The sequence below is a fragment of the Haematobia irritans genome, chromosome 5 (assembly GCF_050003625.1).
Source record: "Haematobia irritans isolate KBUSLIRL chromosome 5, ASM5000362v1, whole genome shotgun sequence".
In the NCBI taxonomy this organism is placed as follows: Eukaryota; Metazoa; Arthropoda; class Insecta; order Diptera; family Muscidae; genus Haematobia; species Haematobia irritans.
Window position 1 is genome coordinate 147,075,799 of NC_134401.1, and position 15,711 is coordinate 147,091,509.

The following is a 15,711-nucleotide window of genomic DNA, read 5'->3' on the forward strand; positions in this document are numbered from 1 at the left end:
CCATATAAACCGATCCCCCGATTTGGCTTGCGAGGCCTCTAAGAGAAGCAAATTTCATCCGATCCGGCTGAAATTTGGTACATGGTGTTAGTATATGGTCTCTAACAACCATGCAAAAATTGGTCCACATCGGTCAATAATTATATATAGCCCCCATATAAACCGATCACCAGATTTGACCTCCGGAGCCTCTTGGAAGACCAAAATTCATCTGATTCAGTTGAAATTTGGTACGTGGTGTTAATATATGGCCTCAAACTCCCATGCAAGAAATTGGTCGATATCGGTCCATAATTATATATATAGGCCCCATATGAATCGATCCCCAGATTTGACCTCCAGGGCCCCTTGGAAGAGCAAAATTCTTCCCATTCGGTTGAAATTTGGTATGTGATGTTAGTATATGGTATCCAACAACCATGCATGAATTGGTTCCTATCAGTCCATAATTATATATAGCTCCCATATAAACCGATCCCCAGATTTGACCTCCGGTGCCTTTTGGAGAAGCAAAATTCATCCGATCTGCTTGAAATTTGGTACGTGGTGGTAGTATATGATATTTAACAACCATGCCAAAAGTGGTCCATATCAGTCCATAATCATACGTAGCCCCATATAAACCGATCCCGAGATTTGGGTTTGGAGCCTTTTGGAGGAGCAAATTTCATCCGAGTGAGTTGAAATTTGGTACATTGTGCTAGTATATGGTCGTTAACAACCATGCCTAACTAGGTCCATATCGATCTATAATTATATATGGCCCTCAGATAAATCGATCCCCAGTCACACAAAAATTGGTCCATATCAAGTTCATAATTGTATATAGCCCCATATAAGCGACCCCCATATTTCAATGCTGGACACCTTGCCACCGGTATCCATGGTGGAGGGTACATAAGATTCGGCCTGGCCGAACTTACGGCCGTATATACTTGTTTTAACTCAGTTTTCGATATGAAGTTTTTATTATAAAATATTATAGTACTGATAAATAATGACAAACAAAAACTAAAGGGGTTTCCAATAAGAGGTGTTATTTTGGTATGCAAAGAGAAATACATTTTTTTTGTGGATGAATGATCGAATGTTTTTTATAATAAAGAGGAATGTATGAAATGTTCGCGTAAAAAATTTTTCTATAAAAAAAATTTAACAAATTTATCTATAGAAATAAAATTTTGACAAAATTTTATCTATAGAAATAAAATTTTGACAAAAATTTCTATTGTTTTTATACCCACCACCATAGAATGGTGATGGGGTATAATAAGTTTGTCATTCCGTTTGTAACACATCGAAATATCGATTTCCGACCATATAAAGTATATATATTCTTGATCAGGGAGAAATTCTAAGACGATTTAACCATGTCCGTCTATCTGTCTGTCTGACTGTTGTAATCACGGTACAGTCTTCAATAATGAAGCAATCGTGCTGAAATTTTGCACAAACTCGTCTTTTGTCTGCAGGCAGGTCAAGCTCGAAGATGGACTATATCGGTCCAGGTTTTGATATAGTCCCCATATAAACGGACCTCCTGGTCATGGGCTTATAATATAAATCGTAGTTTTTATCCAATTCGCCTGAAATGGGATATCTAGAGGTATTTTAGGACCATAAAGAGGTGTGCCAAAATGGTGAGTATCGGTCCATGTTTCGGTAGAGCACCCATATAGACCGATCTCCCGATTTTATTTCTTGGGCTTCTAGAAGCAGTAGGTTTTATCCAATTCGTCTGAAATGGGAAATCTGGAGGTATTTTAGGACCACAAATAGGTGTGTCGAAAATGTTGTGTATCGGTCCATGTGTTGGTATTTTTCTTCTTGGGCTTTTACAAACCGTAGTTTTTAACCGATTTGGCTGAAATTGGAAATATAGAGGTACGTTAGGACCACAAATAGGTGTGTCGAAAATGGTGTGTATCGGTCCATGTGTTGGTATAGCCCCCATATGGGCCGATCTTCCGATTTTACTTCTTGGGCTTCTACAAACCGTAGTTTCTAACCGATTTGGCTGAAATTGAAAATATAGAGGTACGTTGGGACCACAAATAGGTGTGTCGAAAATGGTGTGTATCGGTCCATGTGTTGGTATAGCCCCCATATAGACCGAACTCCCGAGATTACATCTTGGGCGTCTAGAAACCGCACTAAAAAAAATATTTACGTGATATTAGGGTTTACGCAACCTAAATTTTAGGAAGCGAAATTTACAAAATATTAAGGATACATTTCTTTAAAATAAAGAAATTTTAATTAAAATAAAGTTTATAATCTTTACTTCTAAAATGTTTTTCAATAAATTTAGGACACAAATTTAGTAAATGTGCGTCCCTCCGTTAAAGTCACGTGTCTTTGAACTAAGGCTAATTTTCCTTAAAGTAAAGAAACACATTTTTGATTTAAAGAAATCGTCTTTAAATTAACTGAAATATTGAATCTTTACATATAAGATAAAAACGCTTCAAATATAGGCTAAGACTTATTTTAAGGATTTAGCATCTTTGGTTTAAAGTTTTTTTTTGGAATTAAGAAAACATTTTATACTTTGAAGTATTTGTCATAATTTGGATTTTTAAACTGGCATTTGTTTGTACGTGAATAGATTTATTTATATACCGCGAAAAGAAAATGAAAATTCGATAAATGAGATCTGTATCCCAATTTTAATTTTATTGATCCTAGATTTAAAACCAGATAGGTCACTAAAAATATCTTTATTTTAAAGAAGCCACATCTTTGGCTCGGAATCAATACCAAAATCCTTATTGGAAGGTCAAAATCTTTGGATCCGAGTAAACTTTTTTTTGAGTGCATATTTTCTATACGATTTACCTGAAATTGGAAATCTAGAGGTATTTTAAGACCACAAATAGGTTTGCCGAAAACAGGGTCTATTAATCCATATTTTGGTATAGCCCCCATATAGACCGATCTCCCGATTTTATTTCTTGGGCTTCTAGAAACAGTATTTTCAAACCGATTTGCCTGAAATTTAAAATCTAGAGTTTTTTTAGGGCCATAAATAGGTGTTCCGAATATATTGTGTATTGGTAGAGATTTTGATATATTCTCCTTATAAACCATTCCTCCGATTTTGGGTCTGAATTCTGTAGATTTTTCGGAACCACAATTAGGGGTGCTGAATTTGGTGTGTATCGGTGGCATAGCACCCATATAGTCTGATCTCCCGATGTAAATCCTTGGGCTTATATAAGCCGTAGTTGTTATCAAATTTGCCTGAAATTTTACGGATTTAGACCTCCATGGTAAGGCCTCCTATAGACCGATGTCACTTCTTGAGGGTATAGAAGGCGCACTGATCATAAAAATTGCATGAAATTGAAAGCACAATTTCCAGATTTTATTTCTTCTAATCATTTGAATAATGGGGGTAAAAATCTACAGATTTTGAATTTCAAATCTAGGCGTTAGTTCTTCCTTTTCTTGCACACCTACACGAGATGTTTGTGATTCCTCTAAAACTCAAACAAAAGTGGTTCTTATAAATCCTAAATCTGATCTAGTTTTCATTGGTAGAATCTTTAAATTTATCTTCGGGAAGCGTACTGGTTGAGCTGGACTGCTTAGGAGAATAGCTGCCATCAAACCCTCCTTAAATTCTATATAAATTTAGAAAATGAAATTCAACCCGCTACAACGAACAGTTTTCAAATGAAACTATTATATTTGATTCATGGTGTGTAGGATTCATGGTGGGTGGTGGGTAGTTAAAATTCGGCCCGGCCGAACTTACTGCTGTCTATACTTGTTTATTGTTGGTTTGTACGTCAATCATATTTGTTGTTTTGATTTTAGCTTAAAAAAATTTTTGACAAAATTTTCTATACAAATAAAATTATGATAAAGTTTTCTATAGGAATTCAATTTAACCCAGTTTTCTATAGAAATAAAATTTTAACCCAATTTTCTATAGAAATAACATTTTGACGAAATGTTCTATATAAGTAGAGTTTTGACAAAATTATCTATAAAAATAAAAATTTGAGAAAATTTTCTATAGCAATAGAATTTTGACAAAATTATCGATAAAAATAAAAATTTGAGAAAATTTTCTATAGAAATAAAATGTTCACAAAATTTTCTAAAGAAAGTAAATTTTAACCCAATTTTCTACAGAAATAAAATTTTGACAAAATTTTCTATAGAAATTAACTTTTAACCCAGTTTTCTATAGAAATAAAATTTTAACCCAGTTTTCTATAAAATAAAATTTTAACCCAATTTTCTATAGAAATAAAATTTTGACAAATTTTCTTTTTATAAATGGAATTTTGACAAAATTTTCTATAGAAATAAAATTTAGACAAAATTTTCTATAGCAATAGAATTTTGACCAAATTATCTATAAAAATAGAAATTTGAGAAAATTTTCTATAGAAATAAAATGTTGACAAAATTTTCTATAGAAACTAACTTTTAACCCAGTTTTCTATAGAAATAAAATTTTGACAAAATTTTCTATAGAAAATAAATCTTAATACAGTTTTCTATAGAAATAAAAATTTAACCCAATTTTCTATGTAAATAGAATTTTGACAAAATGTTCTATAGAAATTAACTTTTAACCCAGTTTTCTTTAGAAATAAAATTTTAACCCAATTTTCTATAAAAATAAAGTTTTGACAAAATTTTCTATAGCAATAGAATTTTGACAAAATTATCTATAAAAATAAAAATTTGAGAAAATTTTCTATATAAATCAAATGTTGACAAAATTTTCTATAGAAAATAAATTTTAACCCAGTTTTCTATATAAATAGAATTTTGACAAAAATTTCTATAGAAATTAACTTTTAACCCAGTTTTCTATAGAAATAAAATTTTAACCCAATTTTCTATAGAAATAAAATTTTGACAAAATTTTCTATAGCAATAAAGTTTTGACAAAATTATCTATAAAAATAAAAATTTGAGAAAATTTTCTATAGAAATAAAATGTTGACAAAATTTTCTATAGAAAATAAATTTTAACCCAATTTTCTATAGAAATAAAATTTTGACAAAATTTTCTATATAAATAGAATTTTGACAAACATTTTTATAGAAATAAAATTTTGACAAAATTTTCTGTAGAAATAAAATTTTGAAAAAAATTTCTACAGAAATAAAATTTTGACAAAATTTTCTATAGCAATAGAATTTTGACAAAATTATCTATAAAAATAAAAATTTGAGAAAATTTTCTATAGAAATAAAATGTTGACAAAATTTTCTATAGAAAATAAATGTTAACCCAGTTTTCTATATATATATATTAAATTTTAACCCAATTTTCTATATAAATAGAATTTTGACAAAATTTTCTATAGAAATTAACTTTTAACCCAGTTTTCTATAGAAATAAAATTTTAACCCAATTTTCTATAGAAATAAAATTTTGACAAAATTTTCTATATAAATAGAATTTTGACAAAATTTTCTACAGAAATAAAATTTAGACAAAATTTTCTATAGCAATAGAATTATCTATAAAAATAAAAATTTGAGAAAAATTTCTATAGAAATAAAATGTTGACAACATTTTCTATAGAAACTAACTTTTAACCTAGTTTTCTATAGAAATAACATTTTGACAAAATTTTCTATAGAAATTAACTTTTAACCCAGTTTTCTATAGAAATAAAATTTTAACCCATTTTTCTATAGAAATAAAATTTTGACAAAATTTTCTATATCAATAGAATTTTGACAAAATTTTCTATAGAAATAAAATTTAGACAAAATTTTCTATAGCAATAGAATTATCTATAGAAATAAAAATTTGAGAAAATTTTCTATAGAAATAAAATGTTGACAAAATTTTCTATAGAAACTAACTTTTAACCTAGTTTTCTATGGAAATAACATTTTGACAAAATTTTCTATAGAAATAACTTGTAACCCAGTTTTCTATAGAAATAAAATTTTAACCCAATTTTCTATAGAAATAAAATTTTGACAAAATTTTCTATAGCAATAGAATTTTGTCAAAATTATCTATAAAAATAAAAATTTATCTATCTATAAAAATAAAAATTAACTTTTAACCCAGTTTTCTATAGACAATAAATTTTAACCCAATTTTCTATAGAAATAAAATTTTGGCAAAATATTCTATAGAAATCAAATTTTGACAAAATTTTCTATAAAAATAAAATTTTGAAAATTTTTTATGGAAATAAAATTTTGACAAAATTTTCCATGGATATAAAATTAATTTCGACTCCGGCATGAGTCGTCCCGACAATTTCTTGTCACATGTACACGTCTACCCCAGATGCAACAATTTTACTTGTTGTCGTAACCACAGAGGTGGAAATGAGCCTCATCGGTCAAGATAAGTAATGGCGAAAGATAGTAATGTCAATGATAGTAAACGTCAAAATTTAAATAAACTAAAGCTTCCGAAATACCGAGTGATTCAAAATAACATCTCTTTTTGAAAAGCCCTTTATACGAGCTTCGCCCCATTATTAGTATTTTTTAACCTCTTATTTAGCGCTTTTCACCAAATCCTTCTAATATCTTATAGTTATCAGAAATGAAAATTCCAAACGCTACTCTACTTACCTTTATAAATTGACACAGGCTACTCGTCAATGCATTAATGTAAACTTAGTTTTTCGTATTTCTCGATTTTAATTTTATTTACAAAATGCACTTTAATATCAAAATAAACAAAATTCGTTTACATACAAAAAAAAAAATTAACAAAAATCAATTGTGAGATTTATCTTTCTAAAAATTACAAAAAATTTTGGGGAACATTCAAGGGCTAAAAGAAGCACACATTTCTACACACATACATAAGAGCACTGTACTACAACTATAACTAATACAACTACAATATATGGGTATACAAACATTATAAATAGCAAAAAAAACACACACTATTTTTATTTAGGCTAAAATCAAATACAGTTGAGGCACCCTGTTTGAGAAATTAATAGACACCCTATACATTAAGCTAAGAGGCACCCTGTGTTTTGCTTTTGTTTTTAATACTCAATATACACGATCAATTTAATTGAAATACATGAGTTATATGTAAGTATTTGTGAATATAGTCTTGAGCAATTTCATTCACTGAAGGGATCGGTCTTTTTCGTTCCATATATCAACAGAGGAACCAGTTGCTTTTGTGACCCATTCATTGGAACTAGTACGTTCCGGAACGACACAAGACTATGGTTGAACATTTGTCCATTTTAACGAAACCATCTACAGATCCTTGCTCAATTGCTATAGCAAGTCTTCCTTACACCAGCCAAAATATTGCTAATCTCTTCATCTCGTCGTGATTCCAAGAGCATCTCACCCACACCCAAGACACCGCCTGCATTGGGCACAGCACCAAAAACTTGAGGATGATGGTGGTGATGATGATGGGAGTGTGAATGATGGCTATGCGGGTGCGAAGGATATGACGCGCTGGAAGATGTTGATGAGCTCTGAACTAGACTGCTAACCAAAGGAGTTGAATTGGTAGAGGTTTGAGACATTGCACTTCCTAGGCTACCACCAAATTGGGAAGAAGGTGGGGTTCCCCCTCCTCCGCCGCCACCGCTACCGCCCCCACCATCACTAATATGTGACATTTGTGTTATCTGAGGACTATAGTGATTGTAATGAAGATATCCTTGATTTTGATTATGCGTTGCCACTTGACCATATACCCCACTGGACAATGGTGATTGCTGCAAAGGTAAGGCCAATTGTAAAGGAAACGATTGACCTGCCAGCGAATAAGGCAATTGACTGTAGTAGCTACCACTGGAAGTGGATACTACCATGGGATTAAAAGTCTCATATCCATCATAATTGTGATTGGAATCCGGATATTTACTTTGCTTCAATGCCTTCAGAGTATCCTCATCTATGCCATTGGGATTATTTTCACTGGACGCTGCAGCATAATCACTTTCCACAAATTGAGCTCCATGGGCCGCAGCTGCTGCCGAAGAGGTATAACGGAGATAATCCTCATAGGTTACATTGGGACTAACATTATAGGCGTTGGAAGCTACCAAATAATCTCCCGTCGCCGTTACACTACTCTGTGGCATACGACTACCATCCAGAGAGGGAAAATTCAACTCACTCTGATGCATATGGGCATGATGAGCAGCATGTTGCGAGGCATAGGCAATAGAGCCCAGGTGTATATTGGACGGAGGAGCAGTTGTCGCTGAAGAGCTCATAACATTGGTGTGACTGCTAATGTGATGTTTATCCTCGTCCAAGGATGAAACCGGAGGATAAAAGGTACCCTTAACCGAATGACCATGATCGAGAAGGCCTCGATTTGTACAGGTCACATACATGCCACGTCCCGCCACCACCGACATTGAGGTGGCACTAAGGGGATATGTTTGGGACGATATTGTACTGCTTTCACTGTCCTTCACTTTCTGTTGAACATCCTTGGCAAGCTTATGATTACTCGACCCACTGGCTGAACGATTCTTCGTTGAAGATTTCGATGCACTCGTCAGTGATGAATTACGGGCACAGTTCTTTTTGTAACCTGGTGATGAGGTCATTCCATTTGTTGGTTCTTCATGTGCAAAATGATGTCCCGATCTTGAGTTGATTTCCATACTTTGCGATGTGATTGGCTGACAATTCAAATAATCATTGTTGTTATCACCTGCCGCTGTCATATCCGGATTGCTATAACAATCCAATGAACTGGGCGAATAATTTGGTCTTAAAGACTGCTCATAAAGGGAGGCGGCATTGTTATTAGCCGAACTAGTTGGTGGTAATTGCATATGTGGTGTGGAATTTCTTTGATTGGAGTTGGTATCAAATGTTCCCGAAGACATAGAATTTGAAGGTGGTGTAGTGGATGGTTTTCCCTGGTGTTGACCATTCTTATGTGGAGATTGACCACCACCAGCGGTACTTCCATTTGTTGCATTTTGCTCTTTGACTACACCATTTGTTTGTAGTGAACGTATTTTCGATTGTTTCCTTCTGCGAGGTCGATATTTGTAATTAGGATGTTCGGTCATATGAATAACTCGTAGGCGTTCAGCTTCCTCAACATAGGGGCGACGATCTTGAGGTGTTAGTGAGCGCCATTTTTTACCTGCAAATGCAATAGGAACGATATTTAGTGGAAGAAATCCATAAAAGGGGTTATAAAATAAGGGAGTATATCAAGGGAGTTATTTGTGTACTATATCTAACCTTATTTCTTGAAGTCTTTATCATAAGTGCAGAGAGAAATTTTGACAACATTTTATATAGAAATAAAATGTTGATAAAATTGTCTATAGAAATAAAATTTTGACAAAAATTTCTATAGAAATAAACTTTGATAAAATTTTCTATTAAAATAAAATTTTGCCACAATTTTTTATAGAAATAAAATTTTGACAAAATTTCTATAGAAATAACATTTTGGCAAAATTTCCTATAGATTTAAAATGTTGAGAAAATTTTCTATACAAATAAAATTTTGCCAAATTTTCTATAGAAATAAATTTTTGAAAAAATTTATTATAGAAATAAAATTTTGACAAAATTTTCTATAGAAATAAAATTTTGACAAATTTTTCTATAGAAAAAAAATTTTGACAAATTTTTCTATAGAAATAAAATTTTGACAAAATTTTCTATAGAAATAATATTTTACCAAAATTTCCTATAGAAAAAAAATTTTGACAAAAATTTTCTATAGAAATAAAATTTTGACAAAATTTTCTATAGACATAAAATTTTAACCCAATTTTCTATAGAAATAAATGTTTCACAAAATTTTCTATAAAAATAAAATTTTGACAAAATTTTCTATAGAAATAAAATTTTGAAAAAATTTGGTATAAAAATAAAACATTGATAAAATTTTCTATTAAAATAAAAGTTTGTCAAAATTTTCTATAGAAATAAAATTTTCTATAGAAATAAAATTTTGACAACATTTTCTAAAGAAATAAAATTTTGACAAAATTTTCTATAGAAATAAAATTTTGATAAAATTTGCTATAGAAATAAAACTTTGATAAAATTTACTATTAAAATAAAAATTTGTCAAAATTGTCTATAGAAATAAAATTTTGACAAAATTTTCTATAGAAATAAAATTTTGACAAAATTTTCTATAGAAATAAAATGTTGCCAAAATTTCCCACAGAAAAAAATTTTGACAAACATTTTCTATAGAAATAAAATTTTCCATTCGTTTTGTTTTTTTATTGTTGGTTTTGTTCTTTAAGCATTGTTGTTGTTTTTTTATTTCAGCATAAAACCATACATTGACTAAACTACAAGTGTAGCTTAACCAACAGAAGAAAAGAATGTTTGTCAAATTTATTTGGGCAAAGCCCTATAGACTGCAAGATGGTTGGATGGACGCACGTTTCGGAATTACCACATTCCTCATCAGCATCCTCTACGTGCAGCAAAACTATCAACCAATTATCAGAATAAATTCAGGCAGTTTACTAAACCCAAAAGTAAACCACACTTGAACCTTCCGAAAAAGGGTTTTACATGATAACCGGCTTATGTCGAAATAAATTCGAAACAAAACAAATTTTGACACAATTTTCTATAGGCATAAAATTTTAACCCAATTTTCTATAGAAATAAATGTTTCACAAAATTTTCTATCAAAATAAAATTTTGACACCATTTTTTAAAGAAATAAAAATTTGACAAAATTTTCTATAGAAATAAAATTTTGATGAAATGTTCTAAAGAAATAAAATTTTAACCCAATTTTGTATAGAAATACAATTTTGACAAAATTGTCTGTAGAAATAAAATTTTGCCAAAATTTTCTATAGAAATACAATTTTGCCAATATTTTGTAAAGAACTAAAATTTTGCCAAAATATTCTAAATAAATAAAATTTAGACAAAATATTCTATGAAAAAAATTTTCAACAAAATTTTTTATAGAAATAAAATTTTCACAAAATTTTCTATAGAAATAAAATTTTGCCGAAATATTTTATAAAAAAATTAAATTATTATTTTTGTCAATAAAATTTTGCCAAAATGTTCTATAGAAATATAATTTTGACAAAATTTTCTATTAAAATAAAATTTTGTTACAATTTTTTATAGAAATAAAATTTTGACTAAAATTGTCTATAGAAATAATATTTTGACAAAATTTCCTATAGACATAAAATTTTGAGAAAATTTTCTGTAGAAATAAAATTTTTACAAAATGTTTTATAGAAATAAAATTTTGATAGACAAATTTCTATAGAAATAAAATTTTGACAAAAATTTCTATAGAAATAAAATTTTAAGAAATTTTTTTATAGAAATAAAATTTTGATAAAATTTTCTATAGAAATAAAATATTAACAAAAAATTCTATAGAAATAAAATTTTGCCAAAATTTTCTATAGAAATAAAATTTAGAAATTATTACAATATTTATTCGAGCTTATTGGACAGGAAGATTAAGGGAATTGACATAATTAAGTTACGGAAAAGAAAATGCCAGATACCCATCTCGCAAGACTGACTATACATATATGTTTCAGTGTTGGCCACTACACATTTCCATAGTCTTTAGCGAGATCTGGCCGGGTGAGATGATTCAATTTGGTTCTTTTATGTTAATTTCTTATGAAATTTACATACGAGAATTATTCTTCCCAAATTTAACCATTTTTCACCCGCACTGTGCATCATCTTTTCGTATAACTTTACAATCCCTTAATCTTATTTTTAGATTTCGATTTGTTACTACACCAATGTACCAATAAATCGAAATCTATTTTTAAAGACATTGCTGAATTCAAATTTTGCTAAAATTTTCTATAGAAATAAAATTTTGCCATAATTTTCTATAGAAATAAAATTTTTACAAAATTTTCTATGAAAATAAAATTGTGCCAAAATTGTCTATAGAACTAAAATTTTGCCAAAATATTCTATAGAAATAAAATTTTGACAACATTCTCTGTAGAAATAAAATGTTTACAAAATGTTTTATAGAAATAAAATTTTGATAAACAAATTTCTATAGAAATAAAATGTTGACAAAATTTTCTATAGAAATAAAATGTTGACAAAATTTTCTATAGAAATAAAACTTTAACAAAATTTTCTATAGAAATAAAATTTTGACAAAATTTTCTATAGAAATAAAATTTTGACAAAATTTTCTACAGAAATAAAATTTTGATACAATTTTCTATAGAAATAAAATATTAACAACAAATTCTATAGAAATAAAATTTTGACAAAATTTTCTATAGAAATAAAATGTTGACAAAATTTTCTATAAAATTTTCACAAAATTTTCTATAGAAATAAAACTTTAACAAAATTTTCTATAGAAATAAAATTTTGACAAAATTTTCTACAGAAATAAAATTTTGATACAATTTTCTATAGAAAAAAATATTAACAACAAATTCTATAGAAATAAAATTTTGTCAAAATTTTCAATAGAAATATAATTTTGACAAAATTTTCTATGGAAATAATATTTTGCCAAAAATTTCTATAGAAATAAAATGTTGCCAAAATTTTCTATAGAAATAAAAATTTTGCCAAAATATTCTATAGAAATAAAAATTTTGCCAAAATATACTATAGAAATAAAATTTTGACAAAATTTTCTGTAGAAATAAAATTTTTACAAAATGTTTTATTTTGATAAACAAAATTCTATAGAAATAAAATGTTGACAAAATTTTCTATAGAAATAAAATTTTGACAAAATTTTCTATAGAAATAAAATTTGGACAAAATTTTCTATAGAAATAAAGTTTTGACAAAATTTTCTATGGAAATTAAATTTTGATGTAAATTTAAATTTTAGAAATAAAGTTTTGACAAAACTTTCTGTAGAAATAAAATGTTGACAACATGGAAATAAAATTTTGATAAAATTTCTATTGTCCTTTTTTGCAGAAGTAGTATCTTTCCCTTGTTGGTTCTAACTAAAATTGACATTTAGAATTCGGCACATTTACATTTAAAGGGATATTTATATACCCCAAAAATTGATACTAATACGAGAGATAATAATATATAATACTGAAAAAATTTGAAAAACAAAATAATAAAACATTTCATTCAAAGAAAAAAACATTTGTATAGTAACCACAAAATTTTAATTAAAAACTTAAAAAAAAAAAAACAAATAATTCGAAATCCAATTTAAGCTGCCGACATTTAGTACTTTTATAAAGGTACCAGCGTAACCCGTCCGGCTTCGCTGCGCCTTCCGAAGCATATTTTCGTTAACTTAGTCAACCATATCCTTCGATCTGAAAACCAATTCGAAAATATTTGAACTCTTTTAAAGAGTAGGGTCAGGGGAAGTCTGGCACAAAAACTGAAGTAATGATTAATCACTCCATGGTTTCCACACAAATTTCAAAAAAATCGAACTACTTGATTTTTCGTTTATATACAGAAAAAGGGCGGTTATGCAGATGTAGAACGGACAGGCTTAACAAACGTCGGGTAGGGGGTGTTCCCTTTCAACCATTTTTTTTTTAAATTTTTCTGCATTCAAATCGTTGAACAATCTTTTACATTTGGTGTGAATTTACTTCTCCTCAACATACCGTCCAATAAATCGGAAAAAGTAAAAGAACTTAAAAATTATATTAACATATTAACATTTGTTAAAGTGTTGGACACTTTGCCAAATATACACCGGAAAATGAAGCACCCTTTACGTTGCCTGTCAACTTCATGTAAATTAAAGATTTTTACTTAAAAAGGTATGACAGAAGCCTGTGGAATAATCATAAATGTATGTACCGAGTTGCCATTTATCGACAATCCTCTACTTTCTATTTTCAAAAAATCGCTCCTATATTCATTTTGCAAACTACCCAACTTCACTATTCCCCTTCCCCAACCAGACATCGAAGAATCATGTACCCTGTATAAATTTAATCATCTTCTCCCAGTTTCAAGTAAATCGGAGAAGGTTAGATTTTGCTTAATTTTTTGTAACATAAAGGTACGTCACTTTCTCTGCAAATTCCAAGAAAATCTGTAAACTTTCCTTCAAGTTTCATAGTGTGGGGCAAGCCGAAGGTTCTTAGCCAAAAACCCAAAAATCAAGTATACCATATTGATTTCATAACCTTCCCCTACGGCCTTTGTAAATTTCAAGTAAACTTGAGAATTATAGATTTTTTTCAGTTTTAGAGGAGGTCTCCTTCCCCGTCCCAATATCGAAAAATGATATAGCGTATATTGTGTAGACGTCCCAAAAAATCTCAAAGAAATGATAAGCCCAATTTATAAACAGCAGGGCAAGGGGAGGCCCCTCTTCCCTTCCGAATATCACAAAATCAGATTTCCATTATAATAATATAACCTACCAACATTCTCTACAAATTTCAAGTAAATTGGAAAAGTTTAATTGTTTCACGGTATGTATTTGAGGAGAAATTAGGTATCCCTGTGCCCTTTTATTTTTCCCCGACCAAATATTAAAAAATCATATACCTCATATAAATTTCATAATCTGCCCCAAGTTCTCCGTAAATTTTCAATAGGTCAAAAAATTGTAGTTTTTTACTTTACTTTAAAAAAGAGTCGGACAAACGGGAGGCCCACCCTCGACCAAATATCGAAAAATAAAGTAGCTGTTATTTGCCTAGACGCCCTCTTTAACCTTCCCTTAAAATATCAAGCATTTTCAAAAAGTCGGGCAAGTCCAAATATGAAAAAAATCAGGTACCCATAATAAATGCATAACCTAACGGCGTGTTCTCTGTAAATCTCAAGTAAATCAGCGAATTTTTGTTTTTTGTTTTTATTTTAAACAAAAACCGTATAAAGGGGTGGTCCACCTCCGCGACCAAATATCGAAAAATAAAGTAGCGGGTCTTTGTCTAGACATCACCCCTAACCTTCCTTGGAAATTTCACCCAAATCGGAGAACTTTGGCCCAATTTTGAAAAAGTCGGGCAAGGGAAGTGGAAATCGGATCATGTGTGGAATTGCATCAGAGAGGGCGCTGTATATAAAAAAAGATTTTCCCGCTTTTCCGTTGAAACTTTTCTTTCTTTCTTTGCTTACGGAGCCCGAGACCTTTCCAACGAATGCAAAACCGTGGAAATCGGTTCGTGCGTTCTGGAGTTATTGCGTCAGGAAGGAAACCCCAACATATTTTTACAGTGATGCCAACTCCCGAAGGGCAAAAAGCACCAAAAATATAACTTCTAACATACCACCCCCACTACAAAAACTACTAAAGACAGCTAAAATTCAATGCTCTACTAAAAAAAAATTCCAAAGATGTATTATAGAATTTTTGTTTATTGATTTGACGCATTTTTAATTTTATGAAATTCTGAACCTCTATTCAAGTGCACACCTTGATCCGTTTGAATCCGAATTTTTCCGAATCCGAATTTTTATATGAAAATATATCGTCAATTAAACTCAAAACTTTTCAAATTGAACAAGTATATACGGCCGTAAGTTCGGTCAGGCCGAATCTTATGTACCCTCCACCATGGATTGCGTAGAAGCTTCTACTAAAGACTGTCATCCACAATCGAATTACTTGGGTTGCGGTAACACTTGCCGATGGCAAGGTATCTTAAAACTTCTTAACACCGTCTTTTAAATTGTAAGATAGTCCATACGGGGTATATATTAAACCAAAAAAGATCGACTAAATACGTAAATAATTCAGTTTGAAAAAATTTTCTATAGCAATAAAATTTTGACAAAATTTTCGATAGAAATAAA

At 29.7% G+C, this 15,711-nt stretch overlaps 1 protein-coding gene across 1 annotated transcript in view; it reads right to left on the reverse strand.

Annotated features, from left to right (window-relative positions):
- Nucleotides 1-6,625: 6,625 nt before the first annotated feature.
- The window catches only part of Sox15 (Sox box 15 transcription factor), an 81,047-nt gene continuing 71,961 nt past the window's right edge, over nucleotides 6,626-15,711 (reverse strand). Inside the window, exon 3 of the mRNA XM_075311225.1 lies at nucleotides 6,626-9,100. Within this exon, the coding sequence (XP_075167340.1) occupies nucleotides 7,242-9,100 (1,859 nt within the window). The 3' untranslated portion in view covers nucleotides 6,626-7,241. The remainder of the gene's footprint in view (nucleotides 9,101-15,711) is intronic.